At 36.1% G+C, this 13849-nt stretch overlaps 2 protein-coding genes across 2 annotated transcripts; one reads left to right on the top strand and one right to left on the bottom strand.

Annotated features, from left to right (window-relative positions):
- The first annotated feature begins 1693 nt into the window (after positions 1 to 1693).
- Positions 1694 to 9699, top strand: LOC139861529 (xanthine dehydrogenase 1-like). The gene is made up of 13 exons (XM_071849953.1): positions 1694 to 1920; positions 2503 to 2602; positions 2710 to 2818; positions 2909 to 4654; positions 5184 to 5498; positions 5797 to 6036; positions 6416 to 6700; positions 6798 to 7019; positions 7140 to 7301; positions 7383 to 7517; positions 7637 to 7873; positions 8009 to 8182; positions 9400 to 9699. The coding sequence occupies exons 1-13, from the start codon at positions 1794 to 1796 to the stop codon at positions 9640 to 9642; spliced, it is 4095 nt and encodes a 1364-aa protein (XP_071706054.1). The 5' UTR covers positions 1694 to 1793; the 3' UTR covers positions 9643 to 9699.
- Positions 9700 to 10597: 898 nt separating this feature from the next.
- Positions 10598 to 11635, bottom strand: LOC139863489 (uncharacterized). The gene has a single exon (XM_071852118.1). It carries the CDS (start codon positions 11633 to 11635, stop codon positions 10598 to 10600), a length of 1038 nt encoding a protein of 345 aa, XP_071708219.1.
- Positions 11636 to 13849: the final 2214 nt, after the last annotated feature.

The following is a 13849-nucleotide window of genomic DNA, read 5'->3' as shown; positions in this document are numbered from 1 at the left end:
TATGTGTTAATATAAATATTTGATATAGGTTCGTGAATCGGAGGCCAACTCTGCACTTATGCAGTGCCAACATATGCATATTTACTACAAACTATCGTATCGTATAGTGAGTTCATTTGCTCCCTTTTTATCTATATTTTTGGGCTGAGAATACATGCGCAACTTTTATAACTGTTTTACGTTTAGACACAAGTACTCAAACTTTTATGCTATATACGTGCTTTGTCATGCTAAATTCCTGCCGTAATATCGTTAATTGCTGAGGTATAAGATGCAAGCTTAATTATTGTGAGTAGCGCTACTGAGAGTGACATCTCTGTCCATTTGACCGTTGGTCTTTGGATACATAATAATGATTCAACGACATGAATAACAAGTGTCACGGGTAACTTTGTTTAGTCGCGATATTACAAACAGCAACTCTTTCGATTGATATATTTGGTATTAATCAACTTTAAACTGAAATCTTGTGGTCTAATGCTATATTGAACTATTGATTTATGATAAACCTATGAACTCGCTCAACTTCGTGTTGACTTTTTAAAGCATGTTTATTCTCAGGTACTTAAATATTGCTTCCGCTGTATATCTGCTGCTTTGATGATGATTGCTTGCTATGCTTGGAGTCTTCATTACATATCATATCAATTAAAGACATTTAATGCGTTGTTTATTAAATACAATGTAATCTATTTAACTTCCGCTGCAAAACTCAATAAAACGTCTCATATAGAGTCGTTCTCGTTTATACAACTGTGATTTGATATAATTAGTCACAAATACCTCAGGCCCTATTTGGGGGTGTGACAAACATAAGGATACTTCGGGAGGTGGTTATGTATATTTAATAATATTCTAACTTTATTTGTATATTCATAAATAATGTAAGGACCTAAAATGTAAATGTAGTTCACGTTCATGTTTATTACTTAAAACAAAGCTCTGTTAATAGTGAATGAAAACTCCGTTTCGAATATATAACTTGTTGCTTTTACTTCGTAAAATTATTTCGAGTTTAATAGTAATGGTGGTGAAACCTAACTCGTGACGAATAGAAAGATTTATTCCGTCAAAATTTTATGTACTCCATATGTTTTAGTTGGTGGATCTTCTATTAGATAGAAAAGTTACTCTTTGCCCGAATTTAACTTTAGACACATAAAAAAATTACATATTTTACCCTTTAATTTAACCAAGAGTGACTATTTGTAGTGTTGGTTCTTAATGGTACATATATGTAAGTATATGATACAAATGTTTTAAAAATAAATTGAGTTACTCTTCTTAACTTTTCCATTTAGATAAAGGAAGAATATGATTTAATTTGTATATCAATGGTCTCCAGAAAAAAAAAAAAAAAAAAAAAAAAAATACATACAATCTAAATAATTTCGTTATTACACTATATTTATTTTCTATTTTATAGTTTTACCTTTATATTTTACCTAATTTTTTTTTATATATTTTTTTTTTTATACAGAAAAAGGAATAAATTTTTTTTACCTCACATAATGGAATAATCCAGGTTGTTTGTAAAGTATCATCAGAAGTGCCGCCTCACGGATAAATATCCAAAAAGAGATCGTCAATAAATAATAAATGCAATTAATAAATAATGACGATGTCATCCATCCAATCCAAATCGTATAAAAACAAAATACAAAAAGTCCAACAAGAGTTAGTTTGTACGAAATAGAAAAACACTCCCACACAATTTGATCTCAATCTCAATTATTATTAAATTAATCCTTCAAATCACATGCATACATAGACACACCGTTCTTAGGATTGATATGGGTTCATTGATCACCAACGAAGATGATGTTAAAGAATCAAAAGATGCTATTTTGTATGTTAATGGAGTCCTTAAGCTTCTCCCTGATGGTCTGGCACACTTGACTCTTCTTGAGTATCTCAGAGGTATTACACAGAATCATCTTATTTCTTTTTTTGATTTACTTTTGTCTTTTTAATTGATTTATTTATTATTTATTTACTTTTTTATGCTTTATATTAATAATTTCATTATTTTTGTTCATATTTATTTTAAGATTCTGTATTGGATTAGGGAGTTTATGTTCGTGTATTCCTGTAGGCCTGCAAAGAAGTATAATTTTAATCGAGCAAATTAAGCTCGATCTAGTAAAGTCTCTATGAAATTGAAATGATTTTAGTGTTAATTTATTTTTAAATATGTTTGGAATAGCTCGAATTATACAAATTCTATTCTATGAATTATAATAAGTGTGATGTTTTGACTTTTCAAATTAATTTCTTTGTGTTTTTGATATTTGATGAATTGTTATGTGAGTCTTCTCTGTTTAAGTTCTTGTATATATGCTTTTTATTTTTATTTTAAAGGATCTCTATCAGGTTACTGGTTTAGTTTTCTAGATCATAGTGTAACTTTATGAGGCAGGCTTCTAATAATAAGGATAAATGCTCTTTGCTTTACGGACTAAATGATCTGACCCGTATTGATACCCTGTTGTGGTGATAAAGATGTAGGTTTAACAGGAACTAAGCTCGGGTGTGGTGAAGGAGGTTGTGGGGCCTGCACCGTTATGGTATCTTACTTTGATCAAAATTTGAAGAAATGTGTGTAAGTCTCTATTAATACTCTTGCTCTTCCCCTTCACATCTTTAATAAGGTGATAAAAAATTAAATTAATGTGTTAAAGTTTTAAGTATCATTTTTATTTTCTTCAGGCACCAAGCAATTAATGCTTGCTTGGCTCCGCTATATTCCGTAGAAGGAATGCACGTAATCACCGTGGAGGGATTAGGAAATCGTAAATTCGGTTTGCATCCGGTCCAGGTACAAAACTTATCATTTTCGGGTCTTTTTTCATTGCTCCTCGCGTTAATCAATTTTAATAAAAAATAATTTTTTGTAAAATGTGTGCAGGAGTCATTAGCGAGTCGTCATGGCTCGCAATGTGGATTTTGTACTCCTGGATTTATCATGTCGATGTACGCATTATTACGGTCTAGCAAAACACCACCTACCGAAGAACAAATTGAAGAAAGTTTAGCCGGAAATTTATGTCGATGTACCGGTTATCGACCGATTCTCGACGCATTTCGAGTCTTTGCAAAGACTAATGACTTGTTATACACTAATGGTTTTGTCTCATTACAAGAATCTAAAGATGGTGAGTTTATTTGTCCTTCAACTGGTAAACCATGTTCTTGTGGGCCCAACAAAGAAACCGTCAAGCAAGCCGATGTTTGCCATAACGGTTATAAGGCAGTTTCTTACAACGAAATTGATGGAAGTTCGTACACAAACAAAGAAATCATATTCCCGCCTCAACTTATTTTAAGGAAGTCGAGTTATTTAAGGTTAAACGGTTTTGGCGGGATCAAATGGCATAGGCCGTTATCGTTAAAACACGTATTGGAGTTAAAATCGCGAAACCCCGATGCGAAATTAGTTTTAGGAAACACGGAAGTTGGAATCGAAACGAGGTTAAAGAAAATTCACTACCCGGTTTTTATAGCCGTTACCCATGTACCCGAACTTAACGTTTTGACCGTTAACGATAACGGTATAGAGATAGGTGCCGGGGTTAGGTTATCGGAGCTGCAGAAATTTCTAAAAAAACTTATCGAAGAGCGTCCCGTTTATGAAACGTCGGCGTGTAAAGCTATTACCGAACAAATAAAATGGTTTGCGGGAACGCAAATAAGAAACGTTGCATCGGTTGGCGGGAATATTTGCACCGCTAGTCCTATTTCGGATTTGAATCCGATTTGGATGGCTTCGGGTGCTAAGTTTCGAATCGTTGAAGGGAAAGGAAATATACGAGAAACGTTTGCCGAGAAGTTTTTTTTAAGTTATCGAAAAGTCGATTTGGGGCAAAACGAGATTCTTTTGTCGGTTTTTGTTCCTTGGACTCGTAAATATGAGTACGTGAAAGAGTTTAAACAAGCGCATAGACGGGACGATGATATCGCGCTCGTAAACGCCGGAATGCGCGTTTTTCTTGAAAAACGTAACGAGAAATGGATCGTTTCCGACGCGTGTATAGTGTACGGTGGTGTGGGTCCCGTTTCGTTATCGGCGGTTAAAACAAACGGTCATTTAACAGGTAAAGAATGGAATAAGGAACTTTTGCAGGACTCGTTGAAAATTTTGCGACAGGACATTTTGATTTCGGAAGACGCGCCAGGTGGCATGGTGGAGTTTCGAAAGTCGTTGACTTTAAGTTTCTTTTTTAAATTCTTTTTATGGGTATCTCATCAAATGGACGGTCAAGATTCGTTTAAAGAATCTGTACCCGTTTCACATCTATCGGCTATCGAGTCTTTTACCCGTCCATCTGTTATGAGTAGTCAAGATTACGAAGTTGTAAAACAGGGTACGTCTGTGGGGTCCGCCGAAGTGCATATGTCAGCACGACTTCAGGTAACGGGTGAGGCTGAGTATACGGATGATACACCTATGGCACCAAATGGGTTACATGCGGCTATGATATTAAGTAAGAAACCGCATGCTCGGTTAGTTTCTATTGATGATTCGGGTGCCAGGTCATCACCTGGATTTGCAGGTATCTTTTTTTCTAAAGATATTCCGGGCGCAAAATTTACGGGCCCGGTTGTTGAAGATGAGGAAGTTTTCGCCTCTGAGATTGTCACGTGTGTTGGCCAGGTTAATTGTTCATTTAAATTATTAAATTGGGTTAATTTAGGGAGTACTCGCCAACTTGGGGAGTACTCGGATGTTGACCAACTTTTAACTTTAACTGATTTTGACCGAGTTTTGACCAATTTTTCAAGTAATTTTGAGGCCAAGTTTTGACTGAATTTTGACCAAGTTTGACTGAGTTTGACCGAGATTTCCTTTAAAATTATTAAATTGGGCTGATTTAGGGAGTTACTCGGCAACTCGGGGAGTACTTGGATGTTTACCAACTTTTAATTTGACTGATTTTGACTGAGTTTTGACCGATTTTTCTAGTAATCCCGAATTCTGGCCAAGTTTTGACTGAATTTTGACCAAGCTTCACCGAGTTTGACCGAATACTCGCCGAGTACTGCCCGAGTTGCAAAAACCGAGTACTCGAGAGTAATTCTGAGTTCTGCGACACTGTTTGTATCCTGATTTAGGAATTGTCTAAAGGTATCCTTGTTGTTTTATATTTTTAGTTTTAAAATATTATTATATTATATATATGCAGGTTATAGGAGTGGTTGTTGCGGATACTCATGAAAATGCGAAACTTGCTGCAAGAAAAGTCAACATTGAGTACGAAGTTCTGCCGGCAATTTTATCGATTAAGGATGCCATCAAGGCCAAAAGTTTTCATCCAAATACACATAGAGTTTTAAGTAAAGGGGACGTTGAACTATGTTTTCAATCGGACGAATGTCATAAGATTATCGAGGGTGAGGTTCATATTGGAGGTCAAGAACACTTTTATTTGGAACCTAATAGCACCTTTGTTTGGACCATGGATGGTGGCAACGAGGTCCACATGATTTCATCGACTCAGGTTAGCATATTTCTCGGTTTGGAAAATGGGTGGGTCATGCTGGTTGGTAACGGGCCAAAATGGGTTCATGCCAAAACGGGTCCTTTTGTTATTTAGGTCGAAAAAGTTTAAGTCCCGAGTTTTATTACAAATTTGTATTGTAATAATTGTATATAATACTGTAGTTTAGGATATCTGTACTGCTAAGAAATAACCCGAATCAACCCATTTTATATATAAATGGGTCAAACTTTTCGTCTTAATAGTATCTGCCTCGTGACAAATTTCTTGAGATACATTTGTTTATGCTTGTATTTAGGCACCACAAAAGCATCAAAAGTATGTAGCACATGTGCTTGGTCTCCCGATGTCAAAAGTGGTTTGCAAGGTGAAGCGAATTGGTGGTGGATTTGGCGGGAAAGAAACACGATCGGCTTTCTTTGCTGCTGTTGCCGCCGTACCCGCATACCTGTTGGATCGACCCGTGAAACTCACGTTCGATAGAGACGTAGATATGATGATATCTGGACAACGACATAGCTTTCTTGGAAAGTATAAGGTAAGTATTATTTGAATAATGATGATATTTCCACTATCAAAACTGATAAATCCACCAAAATTGTGAATTAGGTTCTTGTACTGTACAAGTACCTGATACATTATTACGGTGGATTTTTAATGTTGATGGTGGAAATATCAATTCTCATATTATATAGTCAACTCGTCTTTGACTATATAACAGTTGAATTGATTTTCCACGACCAAAACTGATAAATTAACCATATTTGTGAAATAGGCGCTTGTATTGTACAAGTACCTAATGCATAATTATGGTGGATTAATCCGTTTTGACGGTGGAAATATCACATCACATGTTATTTAGTAAAAGACCAGTTGAAATAATGGTTTTGTGGACTAAAAATGGTTATTGTTATTAGGTTGGGTTTACGAATGAAGGAAAGGTGCTTGCTTTAGATCTTGAAATCTATAACAATGCGGGAAATTCGCTTGATTTATCTCTGGCGGTACTTGAACGTGCAATGTTTCATTCCGATAACGTTTATGAGATTCCACATGTTAGAGTTAATGGAAATGTTTGTTTTACTAATTATCCGAGCAATACGGCTTTTCGAGGGTTCGGTGGACCCCAAGGTATGCTCATTACCGAAAATTGGATTCAACGAATTGCTATGGAGGTTAAGAAAAGTCCCGAAGAGATCAGAGTACGTTTTACAATCCGAATCAATTTTCGTTATGTTTGATTGATATTGAGACTTTTTCCTTCGTTAGATATACGTACTAACGTGATTTTACTCTTAGGAAATGAATTTCATGAGTGAAGGATCAATATTACACTTTGGTCAACAAGTTCAAGATTGTACTTTGCATCGACTTTGGGACGAACTTAAGAAATCATGCAACTTTTTGAAAGTTAGAAGTGAAGTTGAAGAGTTCAATCTTAAAAACCGATGGAAAAAACGTGGAGTCGCGATGATTCCAACTAAATTTGGCATTGCATTTACAACAAAGTTCATGAACCAGGTAATTTTTTTTTTTTTTTTTTTTTTTTTTTTGACATAATCAAATCTCTTTTTTATTATTATTTTTTTTTATTATTTTTTTTTGTTTGCAGTTAGTAGTTATGTTTAGTGTATGTTATAGGCAGGTGCACTCGTTCAAGTGTATACAGATGGAACCGTGCTGGTCACACATGGCGGTGTCGAAATGGGTCAGGGTTTGCATACAAAGGTTGCCCAAATTGCTGCTTCGGCCTTTGAAATCTCTCTTAGTTCTGTTTTTATTTCAGAAACTAGTACTGATAAGGTAATAACATATTTCGGTGTACTTAAATTTTAACGCGTGATGATATGTACAACTTTTTTGACGGTTTAAGTTGTCTGTTAGGTTCCTAATGCATCTCCGACAGCAGCTTCAGCTAGTTCTGATATGTACGGGGCTGCCGTTTTGGATGCGTGTAAACAAATAAAAGCAAGAATGGATCCAATTGCGTCTCTTAAAAAACATACCTCTTTCGTTGAGGTATATTAAATTAAATATTAAATATATTAATATATTAATGACACTTTATTGGTTTAGCTATTATTGTGACAGGACTGATTGATTTGTTATGAATAATATTTTATTTTTATTGTTTTTAGTTGGTGAACGCGTGTTATTTTGAGCGCATAGATCTTTCTGCACACGGGTTTTACATTGTTCCCGACATTGGTTTCGACTGGACAACTGGAAAAGGCAACATCTTCAGGTATTTTACGTACGGAGCCGCATTTGCCGAGGTCGAAATCGATACGTTGACGGGGGATTTTCACACGAGGGCTGCTGATGTCATTTTGGATCTTGGATTCTCAATCAATCCAGCCATTGATGTCGGACAGGTTCATATTTCGTTTCCTTTCAGTTTTTTGTTATGTCGTTTTAGCAACAGTTCAAAATTAATGGCTGGGATTAAATGTTTACAAAGTTTTTCGTGATACGTTTTTTAACCAACGTGCGCACTTTCATATATACAGATTGAAGGAGCATTTGTACAAGGAATAGGGTGGGTGGCTCTTGAGGAACTGAAATGGGGTGATGATGCTCATAAGTGGATCCCACCAGGTTGTCTGTTTACTTGTGGGCCCGGAAATTATAAAATTCCTTCTGTCAATGATGTACCTTTCAAGTTCAAGGTTTCTTTATTGAAGGTAATACCTTTAAATTTTCTATTTACCTTTTTTTTTTTTTTTTTTTTTTTTTTTTTTTTCAAAAAACTGAAACTATATAAAAACTCGAGAACTTCATAAAAAAATGAAGCCTCGCAACACTGAAACTATATAAAAACTCGAGAACTTCATAAAAAAAAATGAAGCCTCGCAACAAAAGATACAACCAAAGGCACCGAGGCCCAAACAAACTACAAACACCAAACAATTTCTAAACACACCAAGCATCTTATAATACTTCTATTTACCTTCTAAGCATCTTATAATACTTGTATGTATTAATTAATATTTATATTGATTAATATTTATATTAATTAGTAATAAAAATTCTTTTAACGACAACCCTTAGGAATGTCGTTAACCTGCAAAAATAACTTACATTTTACAAGCCGTCATGTATAAGTCAAAATAATCCGCTTTGTACAGCACATTAATACGCCTTAACGACAACCCTAAGAGCTGTCAGTCATTAAAAGAATACTAATAATAACAGGTCAAAAGAGTAAACTACACATATTGTCCCTGTGGTTTTGTGTAAGGATATGTTTATTTACCTCTTAATAGAATGATTCAACGTTGAATGCTGAACCATTCAGTGCATCTGAATGACAGTTAATGTTGAACGGTTCAAATGGTTCATATCAGTGTTGAATCATTGAGAGCTGAAATACTCTCTTAACCATTAAGCATATAAATTTTATGTAATATCCTCTCCAAATTATATCAAAAGCACTTATTAAACAACTATATTCTAAGTTTGATTCATATAGAGGTTAACAAGGTAATTTTACATTATTAACATTGCTAATTCAATGATTATCAAATAACTTATTGTCATTTAGCGCTAGAACCAAACTCATTCAGAACCTTTGAATCATTCGGATTATGAACCGTCCAGCACTTAACCATTTAGTTTTATCAAGTTACGAATTTCATCCTTTAACTAACAAAATTACATGGGATGTCCTATATTTTCTATGTTCCAGCAATATGCCTTTAATTTGATGCCCGTTAAAGTGACATACCAAACAATAGCATAGCAGACCTACTTAATGGACATCCATATAAAAGGCCGTTGGTGTTTACAACTTTCTAACAACAAACCGTGCATGTAATTTAAACGATGAAATCCGAAACTTCTCTGGACAACCCGTATAAGTATATGTTTTGCGTTAATATTTGATTTGTTTGCTACACAGGATGCTCCAAATGACAAGGCCGTACATTCATCGAAAGCTGTCGGTGAACCTCCGTTTTTTCTGGCTTCATCGGTGTTTTTCGCCATAAAAGATGCAATTATAGCTGCAAGAGCTGAATCAGGGTCTCATGGTTGGTTTCCTCTTGACAACCCAGCGACTCCTGAGCGCATCCGTATGGCTTGTGCCGATGATTTCACTGCACCATTTGCCAAAGCTGATTTCCGACCTAAACTCAGTGTTTAGTAAGTATTCAACCACGTTGGCTCGTAAAACACATTTCTTTTGTTCCCATCATTTTAAAGTATGTAGTACACCAATTTGTATAGTTATGTAATATATATTTCTTATGTGAATCAGGCTGCCTCTACGTAACTTTATGAACTTAGGTAGAACGTACGAATTAAGTTCCACTTAAAGGATTGATGATTCACCCACTGTTAAAACTTATGTAAAGCACCTTTTTATTTTCAAACTTAAATATAATAAATATAATTATGCTTGAACGTAGCCTTAAAGGCTACCTTCAGCATTCCCCATTATTAGGATTTAGGAGCCAGTAAGGATTTGATAATTTTTTACTTATTTTCATGTAATTCGTGAAATCAGTATATGCAAAGATAGGATTAGTGTAGAGTCGTGTTTGTCTTGCTGCATCTAAACGATGTTAATAGTTGATAGCAGTTTGGGTAACATGTACCTTAATCTATATGAACATTCATGAATTAGTTGCCTTTTAAATGGTTTTTACAAATATTACTATGAGTTGTATCTCGACTCATTGTTTGTCGGCTTGTCGCTTATTTCCTTTTTCGAGCAAAATTATCTTCTGCTCGGTGATTCATGGTTATGAAAATGGTTGTGGTTCTTATTATGATTAGCTCAAAGTTCTGTAACGAGATTAAAATAAAACGAAGTGCATGATTTTGAATATATACTTGCTTATCTCTTGGCAAAGGGAAGGAAACATTACAAACAACGATATTGGAAAAACCGTTTTTCATCAACAGAAAGAATGACATGAATGATTAAGAAAAGTAAATAAACAAAGGTCATTACATGTGTGGACCTCGCAGAACTCATTTGTAAACATGATTAAGAAATAAAAAGGTGAATAAATAGTAACCGGGCTGAATGCAACATCACAAAGATGTTTCCTGATGATCGAGCTTCACTTGTTATTGTTGAAGTAGTTTGAGATTTAATAGTGACGTGGCGGTGGTGGAGACTTATAGTAGTAAGAAGGCTGCGGAAGAGTCTTAGATGATACATGTGGTAATTTGTCGTAATATGGGGGGTAAGGTATATGGGACGGAGGGGGAGGAGACTTGTAGACGTATGGAGGTGGTGGGGAAGGCGATGGCGGCGGTGGGGACTTGTAGATGTACGGAGGTGGCGGGGACGGTGACAGTGGTGGTGGGGACTTGTAAACGTAAGGAGGTGGCGGGGAAGGTGATGGTGGTGGTGGGGACTTGTAGACGTAAGGAGGTGGCGGGGAAGGTGATGGTGGTGGTGGTGACTTGTAGATGTATGGTGGTGATGGGGACGGTGATGGTGGTGGTGGAGACTTGTAGACATATGGAGGTGGCGGGGAAGGCGATGGGGTTGGTGGGGACTTGTAAATGTATGGTGGTGGTGGGGACGGTGATGGTGGTGGTGGGGACTTGTAAATGTATGGAGGTGGTGGGGAGGGCGAGGGTGGTGGTGGAGACTTGTAGACGTATGGAGGTGGCGGGGACGGTGATGGTGGTGGTGGGGATTTGTAGACGTATGGAGGTGGCGGGGACGGTGATGGTGGAGGTGGAGACTTGTAGACGTATGGAGGTGGCGGGGACGGTGATGGTGGTGGTGGAGACTTGTAGACGTATGGAGGTGGCGGGGAAGGTGATGGTGGTGGTGGGGATTTGTAGACGTATGGATGTGGCGGGGACGGTGACGGTGGAGGTGGGGATTTGTAAACGTATGGAGGTGGCGGTGACTTATAAATATATGATGACGGGGTAGTAGATTTGTAAAGGTGAGGTAGGTGTGGCCATGTATGTTTCATCTGTGGTGGTGGTGGAGATCTATAAACGTACTTTGAATTTGGCGTATGTTGAACTGGTTTTGGTGAACGCCAACCATTAGACTTGGGAACTTGATTACCGTAAGGTTCAGCAATGACAATAGTAGCGATTAGTAAGATCACAAAAGTACACACAATTTGAGGCCAAGGCCTCAACACCCCAAGACTGCCCATAGAGTACTCTCGATGCTTTTTAGAATTTAGAGTACTACAACTTTTATTTTGTGTCCTAAAATGGTTTGATCAGAAAAGCTTTTATAGCTATCACGTACTTTTTTTAAGACATATTACAGGTTGTCATATTCATTTATTTCATAAGTATTGTTCGTGGTTTCCCACTCGGTGCCATAAACAATTTAGTAAAACGTTTGGCTCTTCAAAAAAAGTCAAGACTCAAGAGTACATGGTGAATGCCTAGATATACTATTTGTGTATTATATATTTTTATACATTTCCTGTAGATCGTAGTCTTCATATTGCACTGTGTTTGTGATTGATCATCACAATAAGTAATAAATAATAAGTAATCTCCATATCAGTATAGCCGATGATAGCCGAAAACACGAGATGTATTGGTTTTGCTCCCTAAGCTCATACATACAATAGTTTGGTGCCCTTCACATTTATTTAAAACAACATACGCAAGGCGTTCGGTAGAGCTATAAGCCTATAAATGAGCCGAGTTACTTGTGAGCTACTTAAATTCGGTTCGTTAAACCTCGATTCGATCTGAGCTAAACGAACTGGAGGTCGAGCCTAGATTATGAATCGTTTAATAAACGAGCTCGAGCTTCAAATATCAAGCTCGTTTAAGTTCTCGAGCCTAAACGAGCTTTCTTATATACATATATAATATAATATTATAATATATACACGCGCATAAAGTGTATGGTAGATCAAGCCTAGCATAGTGTATGTCAGATCAAACATTTATATAAGTTTATATGAGTGTAATTATATGAAATACTATAACTTATATTTAGTTTTTAAAACAAGCAAAGAAATCATTGCAGGACACCCAACTCAACCCATTGTGACTGTTTCAACTCATATATACCAGTACCAACCAAGTTTAGCTCCAACCCAATCTGGCCCATTAACGCTTGTTTCAAACCATATGAACACCACCCAAGTCAACCCAATCTAACCCATTGTGTCTTCTTTCAACGCATACCAACAATCATTTGAAATACTAAAAGAGAATTATCAATTTTGTAGTTGCTAATTATCAACATGCACCAATGGTCACAGCACACATATAGTTGTTCTTTCAACTTTGAATACAATAACAAAGTTAACATCTAAATTCTGTTAGAATAGAGCTACAAAAACAACAAAAGTCGAAAAAAAAGTCAAATTACCATTTTTGGTAATTGACTTTAGGATCAGAAGTTGTAAACTGTTGTAAATCAAGGTTTCGATTTCGGATATCTGAGAGTCGTGTAATCACTTTCAGATCAAAGTATTTCGATGGTACAATCGAAATCTTCAATCGGATAAAACTCAGAAAATATAGAACAGAGAATATGTTTTTTTTTTTTATGAATTAATTAAACGTACCAATGAATTAAATAACCAAAAACGGGGTGGGGTTTATAACTGCCGAATGGCAGTTCCATCTCCAACTGCCGATGCAGTTTCATAACTGCAAAAAGAGGCTCAAAAACCGGGCTTTTATTTTGGGTCAAAACGGGTCAAAATAAAAAGTTGCCACCCCTTGGACCCCGCTTATCGGGGGCGCTGCCCCCGAACCCCCGTCATAATCAAGATAAGTTCAAACAAGTGTGAACTCCACACTTTCCCAAACTTGTTCGATATTTATCAAGATTATTTTGGTTAACAAATTAATCTCATTACACTTAAATCATATTGGTGACACAAATCACCAACATAAACTTCATCACTTTCCAAAATAGAGGATCACAAGTGAGCAAAGGTCAATGTATTCAACGGATACCAGCTAACTACCAAACAAGAAATTTTCTTTTACATTAAAGCGGTTCCAAAATGTATTATGGAGTAATACTTTAAATAGAAATAGTTGTTAAGAATATTTGTTTATATAGGAACACTTGGCCATTGTAAAGATAATCAATTTAGATTGTAACAATTTAATTTAAAGTGAATAAAAATAACATCGATGATCAATATATTACAAATTCAGCTTTCAATATCTTATTTATAACATAGTATCAGAGCTAATGGTGTAGATCTGAGATCAATACACTCATGTTAAGCCTCAATCATTTACCAATTTCAAGCTGCCATGTCAAAATTGACGGTAGCTTAAAGATGCCAAAACAAAAAACCGATACCAAGACCAAATATGAAATCGATAGATGAAGAAGCACAATGGGTTAAACCTAGTCGCTTCCATTGTTTGTAACA

Source organism: Rutidosis leptorrhynchoides, chromosome 8, assembly GCF_046630445.1.
Source record: "Rutidosis leptorrhynchoides isolate AG116_Rl617_1_P2 chromosome 8, CSIRO_AGI_Rlap_v1, whole genome shotgun sequence".
In the NCBI taxonomy this organism is placed as follows: domain Eukaryota; kingdom Viridiplantae; phylum Streptophyta; class Magnoliopsida; order Asterales; family Asteraceae; genus Rutidosis; species Rutidosis leptorrhynchoides.
Note: the sequence above shows the minus strand (reverse complement) of the source record. Positions and strands in the feature narration are given on the sequence as shown.